The sequence below is a fragment of the Narcine bancroftii genome, chromosome 10 (genome assembly GCF_036971445.1).
Source record: "Narcine bancroftii isolate sNarBan1 chromosome 10, sNarBan1.hap1, whole genome shotgun sequence".
In the NCBI taxonomy this organism is placed as follows: domain Eukaryota; kingdom Metazoa; phylum Chordata; class Chondrichthyes; order Torpediniformes; family Narcinidae; genus Narcine; species Narcine bancroftii.
The window spans coordinates 95,270,575-95,298,458 of NC_091478.1; the positions used below are offsets into that span (position 1 = coordinate 95,270,575).

The following is a 27,884-nucleotide window of genomic DNA, read 5'->3' on the forward strand; positions in this document are numbered from 1 at the left end:
ATATCTTGTGACAAGATTCTGAGAGGTGAAAGGATTTTAACCCTGATGTTGTAAATCCGTTAGAATTTGTATTAGGTTTTTATCTCTTTGTTTCAAAGTTTATTCTATGCAAATCAGGGACAGTTTCGATGAGTGGCAATACCTTAAAATTAGTATGTTCTACACAGCTCGATTTCCAAAGATTAAGAAGCACTTTATTAATGCCAGTTTATTTTTTCTTAACTTTGTCATAATGAACCATTCAAAGTTTCATTTTTATCATGAGTTTACCATTTCTGTATACAGACCTGTTCTGATAAATCTTCTAATACAATGTTTAAAAAATTATATGGGCATGTACATGGATAGTAAGATGAGAGGGATATGTACCAAATTAAGGCAAATGGGAGTAGCTCATCTTGATCATCTCGCACAAGTTGGGCCGGAAAGCCAGTATCCGTGTTGCGTTACTGAATCTTTGGCAACGTTCATGCTACAATTCTTCAAAGTGTTACAAATGAGTAAGAGTTGCCATCTGGTGAATGGCTATGGATCTTAATGCATGATCAGTACTCCCTGCTGTTTCCCTCTCGGAACACTTACATGAAATGAATTGCTTGTAAAGATATGAATTAGGAGCAGGTGTCGGCCCTGACCAGCTTGCCATTGAATAATATCTTGGTTTATTTGATTTTAACAACTAAGAAAAGCTTTGCACCAATCCAAACTATGTTTTATTTAGATATCATTATTTTTCAGCATTGTGCTTTGAATGCTGCACAATGCCTCATTAATACAAGTGCTGTTGTCTTGCAGTTCGCTCATTTGGGACGGAGGATCGGCCTACAGACCGACCAATCCCACCACGAGATGAAGTATTTGAGTACATCATATTTCGGGGCAGTGATATCAAAGACCTCACTGTATGTGAGCCTCCGAAGCCACAATGTTCTCTGCCTCAGGATCCTGCCATTGTTCAGGTCAGTTGAGATGCTTGGATATACACAGCAGCTGCATTATAAGTTGAGACTGACAATCTTGAACTATTGAGGGTGGCGTGATGCATTGGGGCGTGATCACCATTGTGAGACATGTTAATGTCTGATGTTGACTCCGGGCTAGTACGAGTCCTGGATTAGGCTTGACTTGTGATGCTTGTCTTCATCAAATAAATATATTGCTTTCTGTTTATACATACAGAGATTTTGACCATTTCTTCTGAAACTTGTCCAACAAAAAAATTGGAGGGTCCAAGAAAAGGCTGGAGTGGGAAGTTGGAAGAATAGGCTCTATTTATTCAGGAGGTGACTGGTGTCAAACTCTTTGGTTAAGAATACATATCAGCCAACTCAAGCCTCCAGTCTCAGTGGCATCCTCGTGAATCTGCTGCATCCTATCTCGCCATATGATATCTTTCCTGTAGCTGAGTAACCAGACTGCACACAGTAATCCAAGTGCAGTTTCATCAACCTCTGTACAGTCAGAGCACACCATCTCAACTTGTACTCGATTCCCCTGACCAATGAAGGCAAGGATGCTAAAAACCTTCTTCACCAACATTTCAACTAGTGCCGCAACTTAATGAGCCTTTCCAAATGTTGATAGGCCCTGTCTCTCAGAATCCCCTCCAGTAACTTTCTCATCATTGGTGTTGGATTTACTGACCAGTAATCGCCTATCTTGTGCTTGAGGGCCCTTCTAAATAAAGGCACAACATTAGCACCCTCCAAGCGTCTGGCATCTCATGGCTAGAGATGATGCAAATTTCTGTGCTAGCCCAGTGATTTCTTCCCCAGCATCCCACAATATCTGAAGCCAAATGTCCCAAGCATTATGGTGCTCTGAATTGAAAGGATATGTATAAAAGGTACTGTAATTTCTACATGGTCAAACCAAAATGTATACAAATAATCTTGATTAAAATCTGGAATGTGCACTTTAATTACATGTGAATTGTTTGATTGCAAATTTAAAATTGTGGAGCACAGGGACAAATAAAGTGTTTATGTTTGTAGTGCAGACCTTAGAACATAAAAAATAGGAACAGGAGAAGGGCATCTGGCTTGTTGAGCAAGCTCCGTCATTTAATAAGATCATGGCTGATCTCGCATGGACTCAACTCCCCTTGACTTTTAATTCCCGTATTCAAAAATCTACCGTATATGCCGTTGTGTGAGGAGACTCTATGTAGGATGATCTCCAGAATTTCCACTTAAAATGTTGGTTTTGAGCAATATCCTTTGAATAAGATGACCCCACCCAAATCTGGCACTTACCATTGACCAATGGATGGCGTTAAAAGCAAATCTCAATATTTTAATAACAAATTATCATTTAAAGATTTAAATTTTATTTGGATATTTTAAAATAAACCACTGTCAGCTCCTGTAACAGGCCATTTAAAGCCTGTATGGAGCTGCCAGCAGTTGGACCTGGCGGATGGACCCCACGGAGGAGTGCTGAGACTTCACAAATAACTAACAGGGCATGTGCGAGATTGCATCGGAGCCGGCAGGAAGATGGTGGCGGTGTTACAACTTCATCTTCAAGGTAAGACTTTTAGACTCTTTGTTGAAGACGACCTGATTTTAAGGTGAAAATTTTGTTGGGTCGTCCTATACAACGGCATATACGGTATAAATTTTTTAATTTAAATTTAGACATACAGCACATAACAGGCTATTTTGGCCAATGAGCCCATGCTGCCCCAATTTACACCAGAGTCCCCGAGGAAAACCCATGCAGACATCGGGAGAATGTACAAACTCCTTAGAGAAAGCGCAGAATTTGAACCCTGGTCCCGCTTGCTGGTGCTGTAACAGCATTGTGCCAACTGCTATGCCAACTATGCTGCCCCACCTGTGCCTATTTAATGAGACAGCCTCTTCTGCTTCATTGGGCAGTGAATTCTCTGGGAGAAGCAGTTCCTCTTCATCTTAGTCTTAAATCTAATCTCCTAAATCTTGAGGTTATGTTCCCTAGTTCTATTATCACCTCCCTGTAGAAATAACCTCTTCTATTTTTTGGTTTCCTTTCATAATTTCACATGTTTCTAGAAGGTTCTCCCTCCCCTACCTTCACCCAATCCTTCTATCTTCCTTTGATTTTTTTTTGTCCTAGACTACTAGATCTCTCTTTCCAGTCCCCTTAGTTCCAGAATCAACCTGGTGAATCTCTTATGCAACACCACCAAAGTCAGTATATTCTTTACAACTAAGGAGACCAGCTATTACCCCTTTCACCTTCCGTAGTAATTCCTGAAATCCAAGTTTTATGTTTTCTCCCTTCTGACCCTATTTGATTTGAATGCATCTTCTTCCTGTTCTGATGTCTGGACATCAATCAGTACTTGGGAGTTTTCTCGGGTACCGTGAATTTCCGTGGAATATGCTGCACAGAAGCGGGCCTTTTGGTTCAACTGGTCTACTCCATCCACCCTGTTTTAATATAGTTATTTCTTCTGAATGTCATAGATTTTATTCATGGTTCTGGTTTATGACTTTACCATCTTCTGTTCTCTTACATGCCTCTATTCTGTAACAATGTTCAATGATCTTAGACATTAATTAGCTCAGTCTCTGCCCTTTTTTTCTTGGAAAAGCATTTAGCAACATTGCTTTTAAACTTGGTTCAACTTGCTAATGGCTAGTCATTTAGGTAGTGAAGACTTGTGTGGTAATTGACCTGAAGTAGATGTATGGCTGATATCCAGCTTGTGAAATGATTGGGAGTCTCGGGGGGAGAAATTAGTTTCCATCCTTCAGAATGAATGCTTTGAATACTTTGGGTACACTCACTAATTTATTTTCCTTTGTTCATGCAGTCATCGCTTGGTTCATCCTCAAGCTCATCTTTTCAATCAATTGGTTCCTATCCACCGTTCAACAGAATGCCAGCTTACAGCCAATTTGGACCAAGCCCCCTCGTGACACAACAGTACAATGCTGTGGGTGTTGGTAGGTTCTGGATTTCTTTTGCACTAAGCTGGCAAATTGTTCAGCTCCTTTCAGTGGATATCAACATGTTCGTAGCCATCATTTATTGAGGGAGACATTGAGCATGTGATTAAATGATGCCCAAAATATGAGGTTTTCTATGTATGTTCAGAGAGGCCAAGGAGGTCCTATAGCATGTGCTCCCTGGACTCATTCATCTGTCAAAACCACTAGGAACAGATTAACTGATGGTGGATTTCTTTGATTTTGATGACTCACTGTGTGCAGATTGGCTGTCAATTACAGAATAGTTCTACACCCACTCCCTAAACATCTTCATTGTCTTGGGAAATGTGCTGTGTGAACATCCCCTTGTTTGCTTTTAATTACAAAAGTGTCTGATGTAAGTCTTCATTTGTTTTGGGAAAAGTTGCTTTGAAATCTTCTTTTATCCTTGCTGATAAGGGAAATGATTGCTCTTCTCTCATTTTCTGCAGCTAGCCCCCTTATGAGATGGCTGTGAAGTGAGATTGGAAATGTGTGAACTGGTGAACATACCAGCTGAATTCCCTTCACCCACCAAAGTTACTTTGCACTTGAGAGCAGCACAGGCTCATTGGCCAGAAAGGCCGGTTACTGTGCTATGCCTTAACATTTAAAACAATTTATGATTGGAATTTTAAATAAAATAAGTTAATTACTATTGAATGTTTTCATTCATTTAGTTGTTTCCCATCTCATTAACCAATTTAATTAAAAGCAGAGCAGTGAGGTCTGTTTTGTACATAGGGCAGGCTTGTTGGGTATTTGTTGCATTTACAGTTTCCAGGAATTTATAATCCCAGGGAGAAACTTCAGGATTCGTTGTTGGGAATGCTCAGTTTTGAATTATTACAATATGATATGTTTGCTCCTTTAGATGAACTGAGGTGTTCATGAAAATGCACCTTGTGTGCTGAAAGTCCTCCAAATATGAAGGCTCTGCCAACATTGACTATATCAAGCTTGCACCTGGAGCTCAGTGTTGAAACAAAAGAGTTTTCTCGGTCTGTAGCCATCTCGTACAGCTGTCAGTCGTTCACTAAAGTTAGCACATCTTGTGTACCCACATGGACTGCAACTGAAGCTTGTTTCTCTACATAGATTTGGGAGTTGATGAATTTTTGTTTCTGTAAACTGGGCAGTGAAATGAATGCCATGCTGAAAAGGGATGAAATGACTTGAAAATATTTTAAATCATCTAGTTTCACATGCATAGTCAGGATTTAAAAAAACTGCAATTTGTACAGCAGAGGACAGGCCCTTGAGCACAGTGTCTGTACCAACCATAATGCCAATTTAAACTCATCCCATCTGCCTGCAGATTGTCTATCTTTCCCTCCCCTGTCTGGTCATATGCCTGTTTTGATGCCACTATTCCCAGTGGCTTTGACAGATGAATGAGTCCAGGAAGTACATGCTATAGGACCTCCTTAGCCTCTCTGAACATGCTTCCACCATGTATAAAAATATTTGCAAATCTCCTTCTAAACCTCCCTATCTCCTTGAATCTAGGACCTTAGTAATTGGGGAAACTAGCTGACTATCTACCCTATCTACACCTCACAATTTTATGAACTTCTATCTGGTCTCCCTCAGCCTCATACTCCAGAGAAAATAATAAAGGCTTGTCCAACCTCTCCTTGTACTGAATACTCTCTAATCCTGGCAATCTCTCCAAAGTCTCCACATCCTCCCTGTAATGTGTGAGCAGAACTGCCAACAATTCTCTAGATGTGGCTTGACTAAAGATCTTTATAGATTAACCTAACCAAACCTCTATACAGCTACAACATGACTTCCCAACTTTTTTATTTCCGTTCCCTGATCAATAAAGGTACATTTCTAGGCAACTGCTACATGATTTCCCAACTATGGACTTGCATTCTAAGATTCCTTTGTACATCAGTTCTCTTAATGGTCTAATGTTTCACTTTTGCTTTGACCTTCCAAAATGCAGTACTTCACACTTGTCCAGATTGAACTCCATGCCTCTTGCCATATTTTCAACTGATTTGTATCCTTTCATATCCTTTAATAACCTTCCTTCCTATTCACAGTTCCATTTTTTTGTGTCACCTGCACACTTGCTAATTGTCCCACCTACATTTTTTTTGTCCAAATCATGTACTTATCTGTTAAAAAATGATAAGATCCCTATGGAATACTATAGGTCACAGGCCTCCAGTTTAAATGACAACCCTCAAAAACTATTCTCTTTGTGCCTTAATCTTATGAATCAGCTTCTGTGAAGGACCTCGGTGAACGCTTTAACAAAATTCACATAGACAACGCCACCCCTTGGCTTCATCGATAATCTTCGTCACCTCAAAAATCTTAATCAGATTTGTAAGATAAGATTATTTGAAAAACCATTCCATCTAGCCCAAATAAGTGGGCCTTTCTAGGGGCAACTAGATCCTAGCCCGAGGGATTTCCTTAATTTCTCTAATACTGATGTAAGGCTCATCAGATAATAATTTTCTGGTTTATCTTTATTGCCCTCCTTAAACAAAGGAACGACATTGGATTTTCTCCAGTCATATAGAACCTTCCCCGCGACTACAGGATCTCCAAAATTTCCTCTGTGACCAGCGATAGATCCCATCAGGATCTGGGGACTCTACTTCAATGTTCTTCAAAAGACCCAATACCACCTCTTTCTTGAGATCAACATGCCCTAGAACAGGGCAAATTCACGGAGGGCCAAAATTAAAAACTTGGACTAAGTCGAGGGCCAAACTAAATATTTATTGAAAATTTTCAACAACATCTGTATGTTTTCTCTTCTTTCAACATATGTAATGTTAAACTTTAGGATATAACTTTAGGAGGATAATGTTACAGGTCAGGAGTAGGTAGCTCAAGTTCACCCTTTGCTTGACCTGAGGGAAACATATTTGGTCCCTGTGGAGATGTAGTCAGCATTCACCAGCTGTGTCCATTTTGGCCTGCATCAGGACTCAGCATTTCCTGCTCACTCCTCAGGCTCTAGGCCTCTATTCACCCTCAACCCACCATCCCTCTACCTGACCAGTCCTTTACCCAACCTCTACTCACCCCTCACTCCACTCGCTCTGCCTCTACCCACCCCATCCTATACATGCCCCTCTACTGCCTCTCCCCTCAACCTGTTCCTCCCTCTACCCGTCTCTCCCTCTAATCACCCCTCCCCTACTTGCCCTGCTCCTCCCCTTTTACCTCTTCCCTATCTACCCCTCCTTCTACGCATCTCTCCCTCTAACTGCCCCTCGCACCACCATAACTTCCCCTGCCCATTACTCCTCACCTACACCCTCTGCCCACCCCTGCTTACCCACCCACAAAGGCCCAGCGCGCTGCCGATCAGCCTTTGCGGACAGCCACCATCTCTCTCTTCACGTGCAGGGCCGAACCAGCCGTCCCTGGGGTCCGCGCGGGTGCAAGCGCTGAAGGCCGTGGCGACCGGGAGAAGTGCGCTCGCGCTGTGGAAGGGCCGGCCGGTGCCAGTCGCGCGGGGCTCGCGCTACCCGGGGGCCGTGCGCAGCCTGCCATGCCTGTCGCGCCGATAGGAAATCACAGGCGCTCGCCCATCCGCCACACCGCTCAACAGGTGGGAGAAGTGATTGGTTGTGCGGGGAGCCTTCCAACTGGCTTGCCAGCTGATGACATTGACAGACTTCTCGTGTTACAATTTCTCGTGTTACAATGGGGAAGGATATGCAATGAAGGGGGAGGATGATGGGGGTGACATTACCAAAAAACAGCATCGGCTCTTGCTGCAGGGCGGGCCACCTCTAATACATTTTTGAAATGATCTTGCAGGCCAAATATAATTATATTTGGTCCGCGGGCCAGAGTTTGACATGTGTGCCCTAGAATATCAGCATATCCCTCTCTGATCTCACTATTTTCCATGTCCCTTTTCTTGGGGAATACAGGTGCAAAGTACTCATTTAGTATCATCAATTTTCTCTGAATCAAAACATAAATTCCCATCTTTGTGTGCTTTCAAAGCACATGACACCCCCTTTATGTGGAGGGGCGCCTAAATTTACCTCGTTGAATCTATTTGTGGCTGCTTCTGTAAAAACTAATCAAATTAATTGGACTCCATTTGTCTTTGCCAAATGTATATTGGCTTTCTCTAATGTCCAAGTGACTGATTTCTGTTTCTAGAGCTTTCACCATTATTGAAATTTAATTAACTGGTTTGTGAAACTTTTCTGAATATCGATATGAACCACATTCTCTCCTCTTTGAGTTTTCTGTAGTTGCTTGGTGATGGAGTGGCTGATGCTGGTATCCCAGAATCATCTCTTCAGAAACACCTGTCCACACCCATAATGATAGCATTTGCTCTCTTAATCTTTCTTTTTGCTCCCTGTACAGCTGGTACAGTTCATAGATTCAGAACTGAACATAAAAAATGTATTTTTTTAAATTTCTCATAGTGGGAGGATTAATTGTTCTTGAGATTATGCAACAGTGGAAAACTGAATGTTCCTCATTGTTAGTGTTGATGGATTTTGTTGTTAGACACAGCAGTATTCATGATCTTTTAAACTTTTGACTTTCTCTCCCTGTTTTTGTTTCAAAACTTGGACAGGTGGCCCTTCATCATCTTTCAACAGTAACAAAACCAGCTTCGCATCACTTACACAGACCAGCTCACTGAGTTCAGCCGTCAAACCTGAGTCCAGCTCACTGAAGTTACAGTTAGCTTTTAAGGGTAAAGTCCTTCACATTTTCATTCTTCCTGTGCATTGTCCAAGTTGAGCAACATGAGCACTTCTCAAGGTTCTGAATTGTAGTGGTTTGAATTTTGTGTGTCTTGGGCAATTTTCATTGTTTTGTTCAATTAGTTGATATGTATGTATGACAAGGCAGGCTGTGTCAACATATTACATTCAGAAGTTGATCTTGGCCTAATCCTGTGTCCAGGGATCAGACAACTTCAACTAGGAATGGAATCCTGACTGTCCTTTTCCCACTCTTGCTCAACCTAAAGCCCAAGGATGAACTGTGGTGCCCTGAGTGAAATTAGCAAAAGCCTTTGCAAATCTGGGAGCTCCTGGTTTTGGGTACATGTTAAACCAGTGACCTTGACAGGCAGCATACCTTTATACCTTTCCAATTATTTGCCTTGTATGCGAGGAAATGCATTAGTCTTTGAGGTTCCATGAGAAGATAAGGCGCCGTGTTGAACTATTTCAATGAAAATTAAATTTCTCCAGCTCTGACTTGTTTTTTATTTTTGTTGTTTGTGATTTTAAAAATGAGTACCTTGAGTTTTGATGCTGTTGTTTGAGAAAGCAGTGTTCACTTAGACACTGGAGAATTTCAGTGATCCTCTAGAACAGCGACAGAGGAGCTTTCACCTCCAGTGTAGACAGGACTTTAATCATTGTTTTATCCAAAAGGCTGCACCTCTGTTGTAATTTTTTCTCCGTACTGCCCTGATGTCCCTGCCTCAATTTTTCAGTTTTGGCTCTGGATTGAAAATTGATCCTGGAACCTCTAACTCGGGCATGAGTGCTATCAACTGAGCCAATGATGGCAATAATATTGTTTCTCTTTCATCCAGCTGGTGGGAACTCCCTCACTTTATTCCATTCCTCGCAGTCATAGCCAGCAAACAACCTGCATTGACGTCCTTAATACCCCAGGATTGTTGTCTCTTGTATCTCCCATAAATGTCATTGCTAGGCTGTCTTCAACTTTATCTTATCCCTTCATCTTCACTCGACTAGTGCCATCATATCTTTGATAGTCTGCCATGTGTTGTTGTTTACCTGATCTCAGCTATTGATTAAGCAGACATTTCTCCATTTAGTCTTTGTGTTCTATCCTGGACACGGCCATTATTTCCTACCCAACGATTAAGTTTCTCTTCCTGGTGACTGTCAAAGGTAGCACCAGACATTGGCACTTGATTGGTTAAGACACCCTTTTAATGTTGGAAATCTGTTATTTGCTACTACCAAACTTCAGTATTTTCCTGGCTAATGCCTTGTATTGCTACTCTAATTTGGCTTTATTCCAAAACATGGCTGCTCACATCCTGACATCAAGAAGGCAGAACCTCATTTTGTCATTGGAAGATGTCACCTCTGATATTCCTTCAGCAAGAAGCAGAAGGCTTTCTGCCTAGATGGCTGGTTGTTGTCGGGAATCAAACACACAACCATGGACACTTTCACTATACCAAGACATCTAAGTTTGCAGGAGGTAATACCTTGAGATCTTCATTTCATGTCCTTTTCTTTCCCTACCCTTCATCCCTATTCACGATCTGGCTCTGTTAGCTATGTTGTCATGAAAACAATTAACCATTTTATATACTAGATCAGCAAAAGTTAAAGAACATGAATCAGACTCCACGCACCTAAAATATTTCCTGTCAGTCGTTAAGGACTATTTGTTGAGCTTGGGAAGCTGCCTGCCCATGAAGTGAACAGTACAAGTGCCAAGAATATTGCCAAAATTCCTCAGTAGTTCAGTTTTGGAAGGTATTCTTTCAGAAACCCTTAATGCTAATCTCTGATCAACTGATCAGTCTTTCAATTAAAAATGTTGCCACTTTTTTTTCTCGCCCTTCACATTCTCCCTCCTTATTTAAAATGGGCTTTTTGTGGATTATTTTGCAGGCCGATCAAGTCCAAAGTTGGAGTCTTTAAGAAAAAGTCCAGCAATGGAACAGGGAGTGCAGACGCATACTTCTCAAGCTCCTGTAAGTAGGAGGAGCCCTGTACTTACTAGGCCTCTCCCATCAGTCCAGCAGAAACCAGTGGATTCTCATGATTCAAGGAAAGGTAAGACTGGTGGTGATCCATGTTTTCCATCTGAACCAAAAGGATGTCCTACTTTACATGTGCTGCAGGTTCACTGCTGTGTTTAATTGGAGATGTACAAAGTTCTGTTGTCTCACTAATGTACTGCAGCTGTGCCAACCATGCAGGTGCTGAGTATTTGCAACCTGTGAATACTCCTTGTGGTGCTGTTTCTGGCTTTAAATTTATCTCCCATTGTGGCAGGTGAATGTTTGGAATTGGTGTTGTGAGGGAGAGAGTGGGGGAGGTCTGCATTTTCTTGTCTTTCTCTTCCTCCTCTCACTTTCCCTCTTCACCAACTTCTTTGTTTTCACAACAATAGAATTAACAATGAGTTATGCCAAACCAGATCAGCAGAATGTAGGGGACATGAGTCAAAATGTGAACAGCACACTCATGAATGAATGCGTCTTCCAGACAGTTCAGAGGTAGAGCTCCAGTGGCGCAATCGGTTAGCGCGCGGTACTTATACAGACAGTTCAGAGGTAGACTTGTTGAGCTTGGGAAGCTGTCTGGGCAGTTGATGGAATCCTGATACATGAGATGGTTCACCATGGGAAGCTGTGGTGTAAGACTGTTTTCATTACAATATGTTATGGCTGCTGTTAACTGATTCTGTTAATGTTCAGTTATTTTATCAAATGGAAGCTCCATCTGTTGAATGGTGTCTTATGAACATTAATTCGTGCCATACATTAAAGAAGTTTTTTTTTTGAGAACAGGAGGTTCAAGTCATTGTTTCACCTTATTCTTGTCCATCTGGTTTGATATTACTTGTCCCATCTCTCCCCAGCATGAGCTCAATTTTCATTTGTGTAGAAGTTATTTCTTTGAGGAGCATCAGCTGAGGAAAAATGAGTTAATTTGTGGTAACTGGGGATAAATAAAGGAATTGTTAACATAAAAGGGCTATAACAAAGAAGAAAATATAGAATTAGGGGTATAATTTGACATTAGGTTTAGAACATATAATGTTCAAGTTTGTGGTCACATATTTTAAAAAATTCAGCAATAAAGCATGTTTTGTGATCAGAGCAGTAGGACATCTCAACAAGTAATGAGTAACGGTATGAGGTTCATTCAGGAGTGTGATAACAGCAAGAAAGAAACTGTAATTGAATCTGGTGGTGTGTGACTTCACTCGTGTATCTTCATGACTGGGGAGGGATTAAGAGAGTGAGCCCTGGGTGGATGAGGCTCTTTATATGTTGGCTGTTTTTTTCAAGACAGCAGGAGTTATAGTTGGAGGAGAGGGGGGGGTTGTTTGTAGTATAATGGTCTGAGTCATGTTCACAACCCTCTGCAGTTTCTCGCGATCCTGCCCCATGCTGTAATGATAGGATGCTTCAAATGGGGTACTTGTAGAAGTTGTAAGGGTTGCTACTGATACGCTAAATTTCCTGAGGCTTCTAAGGAAGTAGTACCGCTGGTGAGTTCTCGTGGCCGTTGCGTCGACATGGGTGGACCAGGACAAGACGCTGGAGATGCTTGAAACAGAGGTGTCTACCATCTCAACACCATTGATATGGGCCAGGGAGTAAGCTCCACCTACTCCTCTGAAAATCTGACCAGCTACCATTGAAGAAGAGGTTGTTGTCCTGGCATCATGCCACAAATCCATCTATCTCTCTTGGTCCTTGTTAGAGATCCTGCCTACAATTATGCTGTCATCTGCAAATTTATAGTTCGAGTTGAAGGAGTTTTGGCCACACAGTTGTGAATGTGCAGGGAGTACAGTGGGAGGCTGAGTATGGAGCCTTATGGTACCCTAATGTTGAGCATGATGGTGGAAGAGATGTGTCTTCAATCCTCACAGATTTTGGCCTACAAGTCATGGATCTAATTGCAGAGAGGGATGGAGACCAAGGTCATTAGTTTGGGGATTAGTTTGTTTGGTTCTATTGTGTTGAAAGTGGAGGAGCTCTAGTCTGTAAATAGTCATCTAACATGGGTGTCGTTGTCTAGGATTTCCATGGTTGAGGGTAGGGCCAAGGAGATTTCATCCGCTGTGGACCTGCTTCGCTGCAAGCTGGTGTGGGTCAAGACTGGCTGGGACACCAGAGTTAATGTGAGCTATGACCAACCTCTCATCACCTTATGATGGTGGGTGTCAGAGCCACCAGATGGTAGTCATTTAGGCCTGTCACTTCTTCTTGAGCACCAGGATGATAGTGACCTTCTTGAAGCAGATCGGTACTTCAGCCTGTGTAGGGAGAGATTGAAGATCTCTGAATCCAGGCATTACATCTGGATAGGGTCTCCTTCTGCGATTAGCTATTCCAGTTCCAGGAACTCACCAAGACCATGACATCTGAGTACCGTGTCATTGGATGAGGAAATAAACACCTCCACCTAGCACGTTTTGAGATATTTGTTAAGGAATGTGGCCTACTTTGGAGGCAGCTTTTCAAAGTTGCTAACCTCAAGGGAAAAGTGGCATTTATAACTGGGTGAAGAGTTATTTTATCTTAAAAGGAATGAAAGTTTTCAAATGAGCATGAAGTAGATGTAGTGCAATATTGCCACCCATTGAAGCATCCCATTAGCATTTAAGAAACTAGGATCATGTGAAAATAATCTTCAGATTGTTGGATTCAGAACAAATTAAATTTTGCTGCTTAGCAAATATTTTTCAAGTATAAATGTGCAGCAGTTTTCATAATTGCTATTTGATATCGAGAGTTCTTTCAGATAAAAACTTGCAGCTGTATTTCATCATAATATTTGAAGTTAGAGACTTGAGGTATCTCATTTATAGACTTTTATGGACCATAATCTATCCTTAATTTCCAGTGTTGTCATTTGTTACACTCTCCCTCCCACACCTTGTCCTCCCTAGTTTTAATGTTTTAAGCATCTTGTGCAGAACGTTTGATAGCAGTACTTAATTTAAGAACTGAAAAGTTAGCAAATCTGGGAATATAATGTTGGCAAACACGATAATTTTTTGCATTTTTATCTTAGTTTTTGAATCTCAGAAAGGTCTGCGGCCAGAGAACGATCACTTTAAAAATGAAAATCGGGAACCAAACAGGAGATCATCAGGTATGATACTTCACATCCATATATTCTTGGTTCTGTTCTTTGCATGGGTGCTTTTGGAGACTGCTGGACAGAAGTATTATATGAAACAGCTGCAGTGGTTACATCTGACTTTAGAGATGTATTTGTTCTGAAGTTCTTGTAAGTTATAATGGAAAATGACGGCGCTACCAGAGTTGCGGTAACGGCGGCGCTGCTGCTTGTGCGGACCCGCAGGGAGCAGAGACGTAGCACTCCCACGGGCTCCAACTGTCTAGTCCGACTGCTGTCAGCTGCCTACAGGCTTTAAATTGCCTGTTAATAGAGCCAACAGTGGTTTTATTTAAAAATCCTGCGAACGTGGGGTTTAGCCCCAAGACTGCAGCACCTGCAATTGGCAGCAGTCATGAGGGAAGCAGAGGACATGAGCAGAACACCAGAAAATGAGGAGAATACCATTTGAGAAGGAGAATCAGGGGATATGACCCATAGGTGACCTGGCAGTGGACCAGTGAGGGGCTCTGCAGCTGAAGAACACACAGGCGGTAGGCTTTTGGCGACACTAGGCGAGGAGCCCTGCTGCAGTCGATGGATTCACACCAGGCAATGGACAGCAGGAGGGGTACCAGGTATTGGAACTGGGATGCGAGAGAGTGCCAAGGGTGCTGAAGGTTCAGATTTGGAGCTTGGGCTGCTGGTTTGGACTGGACTCTGTGTGGCTGTAGGGGCTATAGCAGCGCTGGAGGCTCTGGGGGACTCTCTTTTGCTTTTATTTCTCTGACTGTAAGAGGCACCAGGCAATTTCTATTGATGGCAAGACCGCCTGCTTTGTGGCAGACCAAAGCAAATTTCGTACAATGTTTCACTCTTTTTAAAATCACATGACAATAAAGGATTCTTAAGTTATAAACTGCAAGTCAGAGACCTTTTCCCAGGGTGAAAAATCAAATACTCAGGTTCATAGATCTAGGGTGGGTTTTTTTTGATGCCAACTAGTGGTGCCTTGAATGTACTGCCAATGGTGGAAAAAGTATTTGAGAGTCATTTAGACAGATACAAGAACAGGCAGACACAATGAACAAAAATGATGTTGCCCAGAACGAAATGCTGCCTGTCCGAAAATGGTAAATGTATTGCACTTTAAATATTTGTAACATTTTCTGTTGTGGAAAGCATTGACTTAACCAAGGACAGAGGCAGCAGGAGGGATTTGTTTGACTGAATTATTGGTCGGGAGAGTGGCAAAGTTTTTGAGCCCTGGGATTCTAACTCCTGCCGTTTTCTTTCGGAAGACTGATGCACGGGTTCATAGTCATTTCTGAATGACTTCTGTGCATGTCTAAACAATCTATCATTATTCAAGAATTAACTTTTTAATGTATTCCAGCAGCAGGGTAATTGAAGATCTTCCTATTAATTGTTTGGTGACAGTGACTACTGCTTGGCTTAGACACAAGAATTTGATTCTTTCCAATTTCAGTCACTCAGTCCAGTGACTTGCAGCTTATTTACAGAATCTATTTCTGATCTCAGGACCATTTACAAAAGGATGTTTTTATAAGATTGATTTCAGGGGTTATATCGATAAGGTGAAGCTTTAATGATGGGTGGAAAGGGAAGGCCTTTGAATTATGGGTTCCTGGAAAGCCATGCCAGGGATGGTGGTGGAGGCTGAAACTTAGGGGTGTTTAAGAGACTCTTAGGCACATGGATGGAAGAAAAATAGAGGGTTACAGGGTAGGGAGGGTTTAGTTTTTTTAAGGAATATGTCGGCACAACATCGAGGGCCGAAGGGCCTGCACTGTGCTGTAGTGTTTTATGCTCTTTGTTAAAGGTTGTTGATGTTGACACTAAGCAAGAGCAGCATCTCTCATCATTTTTGCTGAGATGACCAGAGGTCTGTACACTTAGCATTTTGAACTGATAAAGTTTGACCTCTGTTATTTTTTTTAAAAATCCTGAATAATAATCCCATTTGCTTTCTTAACCTGCTCTGCAAACACCAGGGAATAGTGGAGATGTATTCCAAGACCTGTTGGTATGCATATCACTCGAGTTTTAACATTTATTTTGTATACCTTCCCAAATGTACTACTTCACATTGCTCTATATGCAGTCTAGCTTGCCTCTTTAATATCTGCCGAATTCAGTCAGTCTTTCTTCTTGTGTTTACAATGTCAATGCCATCAGCAGGCAGGTTAATCATACCGCCTACATTCTAGTCCATTTCTATGGCACCTCAAAGATTAATGGCCTTCACCTTATCCTTCCAATTACTGAAATCCCAACTGACTCTTTGCTCCACCAACCCACCCCCACCCCCGACATAAGCTTTATTTCAAAAATTTTGCTGAAATGTAAGCATTGTGAACCAAGTATGCTACCTTTGTTGATCAAATATGGTACCTTTTTAAGTTCAAAATTCATTTGTCAAACTTGGCTTTCCCTTGACGGAACTCTTTCTTCCTTTCTCTGCATTTTGATTAATACTTGTTTTTTTTTCCAGTGTTGCCAACTATTAACCTGTAGTTAGTTGGTCAATCCCTTTTTTCCTTTTTAAGAAGTTTTCTTAGATTTGTGTGGTGAATGTTTTGGGCACACAGATTTTAATAGGATTGGTTGGCAGAATGTTGACAGTTTTATCAAAAGAATTGCAACTCCGTGGACTTGATTTGAAAGGTTCATTTAGCTTCTGGTCTGACTGAGCCAGCTCTCCTGTCCTGTTTTGATGGAATAGCATACTGCCCCTGTTGTGTCCTGATATTTCCTTTCCTTGTAACCAGGGGGCCAGGCTACCAGGCGAGGTCGTGGTGGTAGCCGAGGAAGGGGAAGGTTTACTGTGAGACGAGATGGCCCAATGAAGTTTGAGAAAGACTTTGACTTCGAGAGCGCAAATGCCCAATTTAACAAAGAGGAGATTGACCGAGAGTTCCAGAATAAACTGAAATTGAAAGGTAACACATTTTCTATTGATGCTTTTATCAAAGGCCATAGTTTCCTTGCATCTGAGAGCAAGTGATCATAGGTATATGGACATATCAGTGGGGAAATTTCAGGCAAAGCTGGGGAGACGGAGACCTGAATCCTTCAGGTTTCTGTCTCCCTGGCTTTGCCTGGTCTTAACTTCCCTCTTTCCCTCACAGCTGCAGCCTTACTTTATTAGTCAAAAGCGTCCCCTCCTGCAATCTGTTGGCTGGGTGGATTTATATTTTTACACATGTTCAGTGGATTTGAGTAGCAGGGCTGGCAGGCGCTTGCGCAATGGGCCTGTAGATGGGCGAATGTTTAGTGCAGTTAATGTGCAGGTGCATTGTTCTGGCACGAAAGGCAACAACCACAGTATTTCAGTCGTGACCCACCTGCAGAACCTCATCAAGGCCGAACTCAGGAGTCAGGTGACCACCCCCATGCACTAGCTTGCCTCTGCTTAGGCTGGGGCCCCCACTTTTGACGTGCCTGGATAACATTGTGGGCCTACAGAACAAGGTTGACGTGCCTGGATAACATTGTGGGCCTGCAGAACAAGGTTGACGTGCCTGGATAACATTGTGGGCCTGCAGGTTGCAACAGGCCGGCTGGAGGCAGCGGAGGAAAAAGTCAAGAATGCCATGTATCAACACCTCCCTCCCTCCCCCCGCCGCTCAGCCCTTTCAGCACGCCAGCAGCTGGTTCATGGAGGAGGCCTCGTGCGGGCCTTGTGTAAAATTTCAAGCAAATTAATCCCCCCTCTCTGCCCCACTTAACCAAAGAGTTCCCATGTACCTATACAAGTGACAACAGTCCATCCATACACTGTTCACCTTTCTGAAATGGAGTGACCAGAACCATGCACAATACTTCATCTGTGGCCTGACAGTTATCTCTCCACTTTTGTCTTGGCTAAGGAGGGCATGTATCCCATTTTCCTCCTTAACTACTTTTGTGTATTTGTGCATCAGCTGTCAGGGATTCTTGGACATGCACTGCAGAGATCCACTCTTCCTTGGAACTTCCCCAGTGACCCACCATTCATGTTTTTCCTAACAGATGATAAGCAGCCAGATAAAGCAGAGAAAGCAATAAATGGTGAAGATAAAGGTGACTCAGGGATTGAAACACAAAACAGTGAAGGGAATGCTGATGAAGAGGACACTTCAGGACCGAAATGCTATTACGACAAAACCAAATCATTTTTTGACAACATCTCGTGTGATAATGAGACAAGGTATATATTCTTTTTGAAAATTTTATTTACAGTTTTACAGACTCATATTAGACAGGTATTATAGGGGAACAATCCTCCCCTTTTACAGGTCATTGTTTGCCGATTCCTTTCTTTTAGCTTTATTTACCCTCCCCTCACAACAATCTTTCACCCTCCCTCCCACTTCAACCTCAGTAAAAGCTTCAAAATTAATTACTAAGAATAACAATGTAAATACGTGGAGAAAAAAAGAGGGGGGAGTCAGAAGGACTTCCTCGTTTTCAGTCTTCCAGGACCTGTGTGATCCTGTTATTTGCTGTATTCCTATTGAGAAAGGTCCTGGGAAGGCTAATTACACCTCTTTAACGTATCACATGTATAGTTGCCACACCTCAACGAATGTGTCATGTCTCCCTCTTAAATTATAAGTAATTTTCTCCAGGGGAACACTGCTCTGCATCTCTGTGTTCCATCTTGTACTTAGCTGAGAGTCAGATTTCCAGGTTACCATTATGCATTTCATGGCCACAAATTGAATTTGGTGCTTGGACAATCTTGGACTCGTGTCCATAATATTCTCCAGCAGTAACTGCACTGGATCCTGCGGATACTCCACTTCTGTAATTTTTTTCAAAATGTCCCCTAATTCTACCCAGAAGGGTAGAATAGTGCATAGTCACGTTGAATGCACAAAAGTTCCTGTGTCTATTCCGCATCTAAAACTCTATTCAGGGATATCTGGTTTAACCTTATGTAATTTTTGTGGCATAACGTATAGCTTGTGCATTGATAATTGCTGTCATGTTGTCCCAACAGAAGTCGGACCAGCATAGTTTGGGAATTGTTGTTCCTAGATCTGACTCCAATTTTGTCTCGCTTTATGGAGTTTCGGGCTCGTTTTGGAACAGGAGATACATAGCCGAGATGAATTTACATGTGATTTCCCTCTTCAAATTAGAGCTTCCATGTTATTACACAGTGGCAGGGACATAGACAGACCTAATTTGTCCCTCATAAAGGATCTTAATTGAAGGTAGTAGAAGGCGGCCTTGTTTGATAAGTCATATTTGTTTTTTAATTGCTCAAATGACATGAGCTTCCTCTTCTCATAACAGTCCTAGATGCATCTGATCCCCTCTGGCACGAGATGTCCAGGATCTTGTTACCCATAGTCATAGACATTCATTTGTTCTGGGTTAGGGGCACTATAGGAGACAACCCTATTTTTAACCCAATAATCTGGGGGGGTTTTTTGCCACATTTGGATTATATGCTTTAGTATTTGGTTGTCTATTTTTTTGCATTATTAATTTAGTATCTCACTTGTAAATAATTTCTCCTGCTTTCTCCTCCCCTACTGAGTGTAGACCACTTTGTGCCCAGAAGGGTAAACTGTCTCCCTCAAGGTATTTATTCTTTACAAATGTGTTTAGTTGTGCAATTAATAAGATGGTTGGGGATGGATTGGAGGAGGAAAGCATAGAGAATGTCAAAGGTTCTCTGAATTGCAACTTGGTGACAAAATCAGGGTTCCCAGAATGCAAACACAATGGCTCAGTTTCATATCCCTGGCTTGAATGTCTCAAGCTGACCCTCTAACAAGTATTGGGCCTTGTAGTTCAAATATAAATCTTTGCGCTTGATGGAGCTTGGCTCCTGGAATTGAAAGCTTAGTACTGATGACTTGGATCATTTAAAACTTAACGTGGTGCAGGGATCAAGGGATATTGGAGGAAGTCCAAAACAAGGAGAACTCAGCATAAAGGGGAAGCCTTTTAATTGCCTTCAATTGCCACAGAAAGTTGTTAAGGCCAGTTCATAAGGTATATTCTAAGGTGTGGCTCGATTGGTGAGAAAGGGATCAAAGAGTATGGAGAAAAAAAACAAGACCAGGGTACTGTATAATCAGCCATAATGTTTTTGAATGGTGTTGCAGACTTGAGGGGCTTATTTCCTATGTTTATATGATTCAACTATGATTAGCTGATGGTCATATCAACAAAGATTTATGGCAAAGTAGAATCGATGATCTGCCTGGCTTGCTGCATAATATTAATGAAAACCTTTTGTGTTTGATAAGAATGCAGTTTAACTCTCCCTCCAGCTACTTTTCTTCCAGGGATCGGAGACCCACCTGGGCTGAGGAGAGGAGGATAAATGCGGAAACATTCGGAATCCCACTGCGCCCAATGCGTGGCCGTGCAGGCTACAGAGGCCGAGGTGGCTACACGTACAGGGGTGGGCGTGGCCGTGGAGGGAGAGGGAACTATGGCCCTCCACGTGGCAGTTATCGTGGAGGATTCCGAGGAAACCGTGGTGGCGACAGAGAGTTTTCAGACTTTGAATACCGGGTAAGTCTTCTCATAATTGTTGAGCTTTTACAACATAAATATTGTGCTGTGGATCAAAATGTGAAACTGTTTAACTGAAACATTTCAGAGCTTGTTTCAGAATAATGTCATACATTCTAAATGTAACTTGGTGGTATATCATAGAATGTGGAACCTGGCCTTTTGGTCCACCAAATCTATGCTAACCCATTTACATGAATCATATTTTTCTTGCCCAATATTCTCATCAACTCCTGCGCAGATTCTGCCACTCATCTGCACTTGGGGCAGTTTACATTGGGCATTTAACTTACCGATCCACATCTTTGGGATTTGGGAATAACCAGAGTGCCTGGGGAATCCCACAGTGTCACAGGGAAATGTGCAAACTCCACTCTCACAGCACCTGAGGTCAGGATTGAACTCAGTGTCTGGAACTTTTAGGTATCATCTCGACTATGGATCTGTGGAATTCTCTGCCCAATGAAGCAGGAGAAGCTGTTTCATGAAATGTATTTAAGACCGATAGCTTTTTGAATAACTGGATAATAAGGGTTATGGGGAGCAGGTGGATAAGTGGAGCTGAGTCCACAGTCAGATCAGCAATGATCTTAAGAAAGATAGACCAGGCTCAACAGGCCAGATGGCAGACTCCTGCTCCTATTTCTTATGTTTTTGTGTTTTAAGAACTAGCTGCACCACTATGCTGGGAAAGCCTTGAATGCAAGAAAAACTGATTGTTAATTATTTTATTGATACATTTCCATTCCCCCCCCCCCCCCCCCCCACAGAAGGACAGTAAAGTTGCTGCATAGTATACAAGATGGTGTTTGCAAAAGAAGGACTTCAGATCTACTCGATCCAGAGAAATTGTTTAGTTTCAAACTTATTTTTGACAGCAAGAATGAAGAAATTAATTTGCTGTTCATCTGTCACCAGCACTGGTATTTATGTGCTTGACTTCAAAGGGGGAACACGCAATGTCTTGTTGTGGAGAAGGTTCGTCTTTATGATGTTGAGCATTAAATATTTGTCTTTGAAATAGAAGGAAAATTTGTAAATGTATAGATGAGACAAAAAATACAACTAGTACGTTGGAGCTTTCCAGTATTTTTGCATTGATAATGAGAGCGCTTTCTTATTACTGAAAATGTTTGATAAAATGCTGTCAGTTGCAAGAAATACTGTATGCAGCCGGCCACCTACTGTGATTTGCATTATGACCCGCTGAGATTCACAGGAAATTATATTGAAAGCTTTTAAGATTTATTTTTCTCTCTGTGAAACAGTAAAATGGCTTTATTGTGCGTAGGACAAAAATCTCAAACTTAACACATGGCTGTGTTTATTTGAGAGGGAAAAGATGGAATCATAAAAAATTTATGACACACTCCTCTGCAAATAAATCGTCTTCCTTCCCCTCCGCACCCCCCCCCCCCCAGTCCCACTCCTCTCCTCCTCCATGGATGGGGGTGACTTGCACATTTCTGCTTTATGAAGGTGTTTCCCTGTAGAACTTTTGGTTTTTGGACAGAAACATGGGAGGAAAAAGGTTCATACTTTTTTTAATTTAGTAAATTTAGCCTGCTGCATAAAATAAGTATAAAGGGATCCAAAGAGGAATAATTTTTGAATTAATGTAATTAACATGTGAACAGTTTTTGAACTCCATTGTTTTCAAGTAATATCTAGTGTATAGTTAGTCCCTTGATTATGTATTTCCCACAAATTGAGGCTGAAGGTACAGAGATGAAATTCCTCTGCTGTTGTTGCTCGTCTTTCATCTACTTCCTTGCTTCGCTTGCCATGTAACAATAAAGTAACTATACACTAAGTATAATTAAATGACTAATGTCAGTTGTGAGTTTGAGGAAGTACTTCAGTCACTTGAGACTTCACTCTTGTACTTCATGATATCCAACCTGCTTGATTTGAATTGTCTTTGTGGTACTTGCTGCAGATCTAATCTGTTCTTTTATTTCAGTTCTTCATACACTCTATGTGGGGGTGGGGGGAGCTCTTATTATTTTAGGCATGCGGGTGTAAGTAGGAATCCAGTAAATGCAGAACAAATGATTTCAGGGTGATCAAGCTGTCCTTCTGTTCAGAGGTGTGAAATATGTCATTCTGAGTTTGCTACCTGCCACACCTTGCGTTTTCCTTCAAAATTAAACAGGAACATAATGCTTAAAAGTAGCGTAAGCAAGTTAGCTTTCTCTGGAGTTTTATGGTTCACAGTGGAGGGGAGGGGAAAGAGGGTGGGAATGCAGTAGTAAAGGGAAGGTGAGGGTGTGAAACTTTTTACTTTGCAGTAGAGGAATGTCTCAAACCAGTAAGAAAGTCCAATTTTGACCCACCTGCCCTACACTAGTTCATACATTTTGACAGGACACTTATTTTTGGTAGATGCTCTTTAATGTCCCATAGATTTGCACATGTGTGTTCAGGAGAAAAGGAAAACTGAATTTTTACCTAGCTTTTCAATCATAACTAGCTAGTGTTTTCACTGAATGAATCTCAATATAATTTGAAAATGTGAATTGATTGAAGTTATCCTGACCTATGAACCTCATGGTGTACTAACAAAAGCCTTGAAAAATGCTATGCAAATCTAGACTGGCAGGAGATTGGTGATAACATGCCATTGTTTGGATGGTATCTCATGCTTATTTGAATTGAACTGTCACCCCTTGAGATTTGTCTGTAAACAGGTCAGATGCTGTGAAGGTGATTTTTTTAAAATTTCTATCCTTACTCCACTTAAATCTCAAGATTAATCAGATGTTCTCATTATTTACAGCATGGTGTTCTATACTTTCTTTATACCTCACTGATTTGACATGGAGTTTTTATTCAGTGATAATAAATAAACCATTGTTCAGTAAATTTGTTGCTTGGTAGCGTGTTTGTAGATCTGCATTTTATCAGTGGGAAAAAATGAAGGCCCAATCAATCTGGTGGTGAACAGGATGAAAGACATTTGAAGATTTTTTTAAAAAGTTTTAGCACAACTTGAGTTTCCAATATATCAGCAATATCCTTGGAATTACAAGGGAACTACAAGAGTTTACAATCCTTATTGCTGTATGGTTGGATATTGGACAAGTGAAGTTGCATAGGATCAAAGAGATAGTGTTAGGTTTGTAATGTGCTGTATCTGCACCTTCATCTCCAAAACCCAAAATGTTTCCCTGAACCTTGCCCGATTGCCTTGGATGAGGTATGGAAGTGCTATTGGTTTCACTTTTATTGACACTTCAGGATCGTCTCAGATAGGGAAATGTTGAAACTTGCACACACTCATCTGTCTGGGAGCTGAGCCAAATAACTTGCATGCAATAAACTGGAATGAAAGTCCTTTCATTGATGGAGAACAATTGTTTAATCCTATGATTCCATCAACCTGAAAAGTTAGTCACTCAGGGTCACGTTGAGACTTCCATTATTTTCCAAACTTGTGTTGATATGTATTTGAATAATAGCAGCTCAACTTTCCAATTATGAACCTCCAATATATTAAACTTTTGCAAGTGTGTGGAATGTTTAGTGACAGCAAGATGAAGCAAGACAATGCCAGCAGATCTTTTCAAACACATCTTGAGGTAACTGATTCCACAACTGCTTTCCATGCCTGAGGTCCAGGGTATAAAACCAGATCCTCAACCACTGGAATGACTCTCCACCATCTTTCCTCTGGAAGAAACCTATATGAAATGATTGTCATTGATTTTAACCCTCTATCTGAGGATTGTGTCCCAATTATACCTGTTGTGTCCCAATACAACAAAGTCAGCAGTGATGACTGGTGTGAACATGGAAGTATGCAATGATTTATGGGTGGCTCGTGATCAAGTTGGGGAGAGAGATCCTTTACTATGCACTGATCCCTTGCTAGACATTTGTGGGTGGTTGAAAAATTATTTAATTTTGTGAAAATCACCTTTTGTTACCTGATCATTTATTAATAGGAGTTTTAAAAGATAGGCTGAATTTGAGTTTTCCTGAATGTTTTCCCCTGTTTATTCAAAGCTGAAACCATCATTAGACATTAAAAGGTGACATTTTGGCAGTGATATTTTGTTTCCTTGTTTCTTAGCAGGATTTGGGCAATTGTATTGCTTAACTCATTAAATATATTGCGAACCTGCTTGATATATTTGAATCAGATATCATCTTTGATATTGTTTCAAAGTGCATCTTCGTTTAGATTGTGTACCTAGGTGATAATGTAAACATTTTTGCTCCTCTGGAGGAGAGGCGATTTCAAACTTGGAAGCTTTAAACCAAATGGCGATCTAGGTCAGAGTCTCATTGTCTTGCCTGAATCCTCTGATGCCTTGCTGAGGTGAGCAAGATTTAGCTTCTTGGCCTTTTCCATTTTGTAATTTTAAAATGATAAAGTAGCAGAATCAAGTAATTTTTGTATCAGACTTGCAGTTTAAAAAAATTGATCTGAAATGATGTTGAGAATTTGGATGCTGAGTTGCGATTTTTTTTTTTGTCCATGGGTTCTGGGAATTGCTGAGAAGTAATTTACTATCACCTTTCTGGTACAGTTTGGATTTTGTTGGTGTCGCCACAAACTGTACCTTTTCCTCTGAGGGAATTTGTGTCCAAATAGATTTAAAGATTCTTACAGATTCAAGAGATATTACATATGGTAATTGGATTTGGTTAACATTGCAGTATTATTTAAGGTTGAGATTGGAAGTTGGACTAAAATGATCAAGTAATTTATTTAAACTTTTTTGTAGATATTAATATTTCAGTGAATTAATATACCTGTTAATAAGTGCTGAGTTTTGTTATTATTGGCAGGTATATTCCGATGGGTGAAAATTATTCCCCCCACACCCCCATTGCTTTACATGTGTATAAGAGACTGCTGGAGGAAGTAGGTGACTGCTAAATGAGTTCATGTAAAGAAGGAGCTGGAAAAAAATCACAGACAGGATCAAAAGCTGCCTGGCAGTGATGGCCTAATCTGATCTAATGTCCTCTGGAGGTTAATGGTTCAGATGCTGTTGACGTAAAAGAGGCTGGAAGGAGTATGGTGTGTGATGAAAGTCATTACTGAATAAAGGTCCACTTCAAGATGGAACCATCACTGAGCTTGTCTTGCTGTTAGTGTAAACATGTTTTTTTTTAAATTCTAGTTCTTCATTAAATGAACAAATGTTGTATAGAATGAACACTGAAGGTGAAACATTGATTCCTAGTCAGAAGTAGAATTCCCATATTTTTTTTAAAAAAACAACCTCTTTCCAATTTTTAATGTTAAAATGCAGGAACACCAAATCAGTGTGTGGATTGTCACTGTAACGTATAACATGTAAATGAAAAGTAGGAGAATGTTCATAATACTTCTCATGTAATGGTTCCCCACAAGTTGTATTGATCTTGAGAAAGAAATTATCGTATTTTTCCCACAATGGGTAGACAGGAAGCAGTTCACATTGGACAGTTTTATATTCTTTGACATTCATTAAAGGTACCAAAAAAGTGAAAATCTATAAACAAATACTAGTTTTTTTTTCCTTTGAGTTGAGATTTGTTAAATCTGTTCTTGGTATTTTTTAAAGAATGAGGAATTATCGTACCCTTTGTTATCTTGGTAATTGCCAAGACTTCAGAAACATTTCTGTTACTTGTTTTTGGGCTGCATGGAATGGATTTGCCAACTTGTGTAATGGGAGAAGAGACATGCTCAGTGATTACTCCATTGTTTTTTTTTATGCTGGTGCACTTATTGAATTAGGGAATCCCTTCATAGGAGAGGGCACATGTATTTGAAATGGAAGATTTAGTCATTAACCAAATCATTTTCATTGCCATCAAATAGGGCTTTTGGATTCTCTGAAAATTGTGCCTGAATAATGGGGGAGAATAGGTCTGTAAAACAAATTGTGTTTGTGTACAGTATCTTAACTTGGATGAAAGAGGTCCTCTAGAAATAAGAACAAGAGATGCAATCTTTTTAAAGTCAGGAAAATGAATATTGATAAAGCAAAGCTTGATGTTGGTGGGCAGTGGTTAAAGATGGTCTCCTTGAAGAAAAATTATGTGAATTAAAATCCAAGGCATGATCAAGTAGCAATGATAGATTTCATGTACTATTCACAACCTGAGTTTTTATAGGAGGTTTGCAGGCTTTCTTTAATACACACTTGTTTCCGAAACAGCTTTTACCCCCATGACTTGCCCACCTCCTTCCTCTATCCAGCTCTGCAGCCTCTCATTAAATCAAGACAGTTGGATTTTACATTTTTTTTTAAAACTGGGCATTAATGGACTGACTTTGACCTGAAAGCATAATATTTCCTTAGGAGCTTTCTTGATTAAATTGTACCTCTGTGTCAATGTATGTACTTCGAACAAATTAATAATAAAAAAAAATAAATTCACCAGGAGTTTCCATGTGTGAAATTTGTGTTTGATTTCTTGGCTGATTACTGAAAGGAGGTGCCTCAGTGAAATTTGTAAAAGTGTAATGTAGGATTATGCTCTGTAGAAAAGAAATCATTGGGTTCATTATATCACTGTTAGCTCTTTTGGGGGAAGAAATATCCACTTAGCTCTCTCCCCTAACCTTTTATCCCCATCCTACAATTTTTTTTTTCAGTCAGTTATCCATGGTCCCATTGGAAGTCACTGGAATACTTCCATTCTGTTTTCAGTCAGTGCAGCTCCTGAGCAGTTTTGGGGGAAACATGTAACCTCTCCTTGCCAGTTACCTTAACTCTAGCTTTTCTGTAGCCCTCTTTCAGAGTTGAGAAGAGGGCTTTGCAGTGTTATTTAGATCACAATTTATGAATTTTTTAAAAATCCATTTGTTTTACTACTGCTGCTATCAGATTCCCAATTTGGAAATAATAGCTTTCTTAATAGGAGTCATCGGGTTCAACAGCATGGAGACAGCCCTTTGGCCCAGCTTGTCCACTGTTCTGTCAATTCTGTTTGAAGTCAATGTTCTAATACTTCTTGACATCAAGTGCCTCATTGTCAGGAATGTGGATGAACTCTGCAACTTGTTTGTGCAAACAATATTGCACAATTCACCAGTGAGGTAAGTGACTAAATAATCTCATCACAAAATGCATTGATGATCTTAGCATTGAAGCCATTGAAAAATGTTCTGAGCCATACTGGTAATCATAAAGGCTCCGTGCCCTTGGTTGTCAACATTCTTGTTGAAGATATTGAAACATAAAAAATACTTATACATTAAAGAAATGTCTGGATGTTAAAGGGTAAAGAAAATGAGGGCCATGTATATTGTGGAAACTTAAGCTAGTAAATGCCCCTGAATAATTATCAGTATCACTGTCCTCCTAAGTCCAACTTCATCATTCCTTAAACCTCCTCACTCCTACAAATCCATTTCAGTGACGGAAATTTTATAATACATGGTCTGAAATTCTCCTGTGAAGCACTTGCGTGTTTAACTGCTGAAGCTTCTGTATAAATAAAAGTATAAAGGGTCATTACCTGGTATTTAAATCCTGTAAAACATAAGAAGTTTAACTTGGGTTTAAATAATATTTTTGTCAAATAAAAGTAGTGGTACATGGATTTCCATGAGGTC

At 40.7% G+C, this 27,884-nt stretch overlaps 1 protein-coding gene across 3 annotated transcripts in view; it reads left to right on the forward strand.

Moving 5' to 3' along the window:
- The window catches only part of LOC138745006 (protein LSM14 homolog A-like), a 59,325-nt gene extending 32,622 nt beyond the window's left edge, over positions 1-26,703 (forward strand). For 2 of the 3 annotated variants that reach the window (XM_069902012.1, XM_069902013.1), the window contains exons 2-10: positions 796-959; positions 3,803-3,935; positions 8,542-8,664; positions 10,583-10,747; positions 13,730-13,810; positions 16,570-16,740; positions 17,813-17,990; positions 20,074-20,320; positions 21,091-26,703. In XM_069902012.1, coding sequence (XP_069758113.1) covers positions 796-959; positions 3,803-3,935; positions 8,542-8,664; positions 10,583-10,747; positions 13,730-13,810; positions 16,570-16,740; positions 17,813-17,990; positions 20,074-20,320; positions 21,091-21,114 — 1,286 coding nt within the window. In that variant the 3' untranslated portion in view covers positions 21,115-26,703. The remainder of the gene's footprint in view (positions 1-795; positions 960-3,802; positions 3,936-8,541; positions 8,665-10,582; positions 10,748-13,729; positions 13,811-16,569; positions 16,741-17,812; positions 17,991-20,073; positions 20,321-21,090) is intronic. The other variant, XM_069902014.1, reaches the window with a different exon arrangement.
- Positions 26,704-27,884: the final 1,181 nt, after the last annotated feature.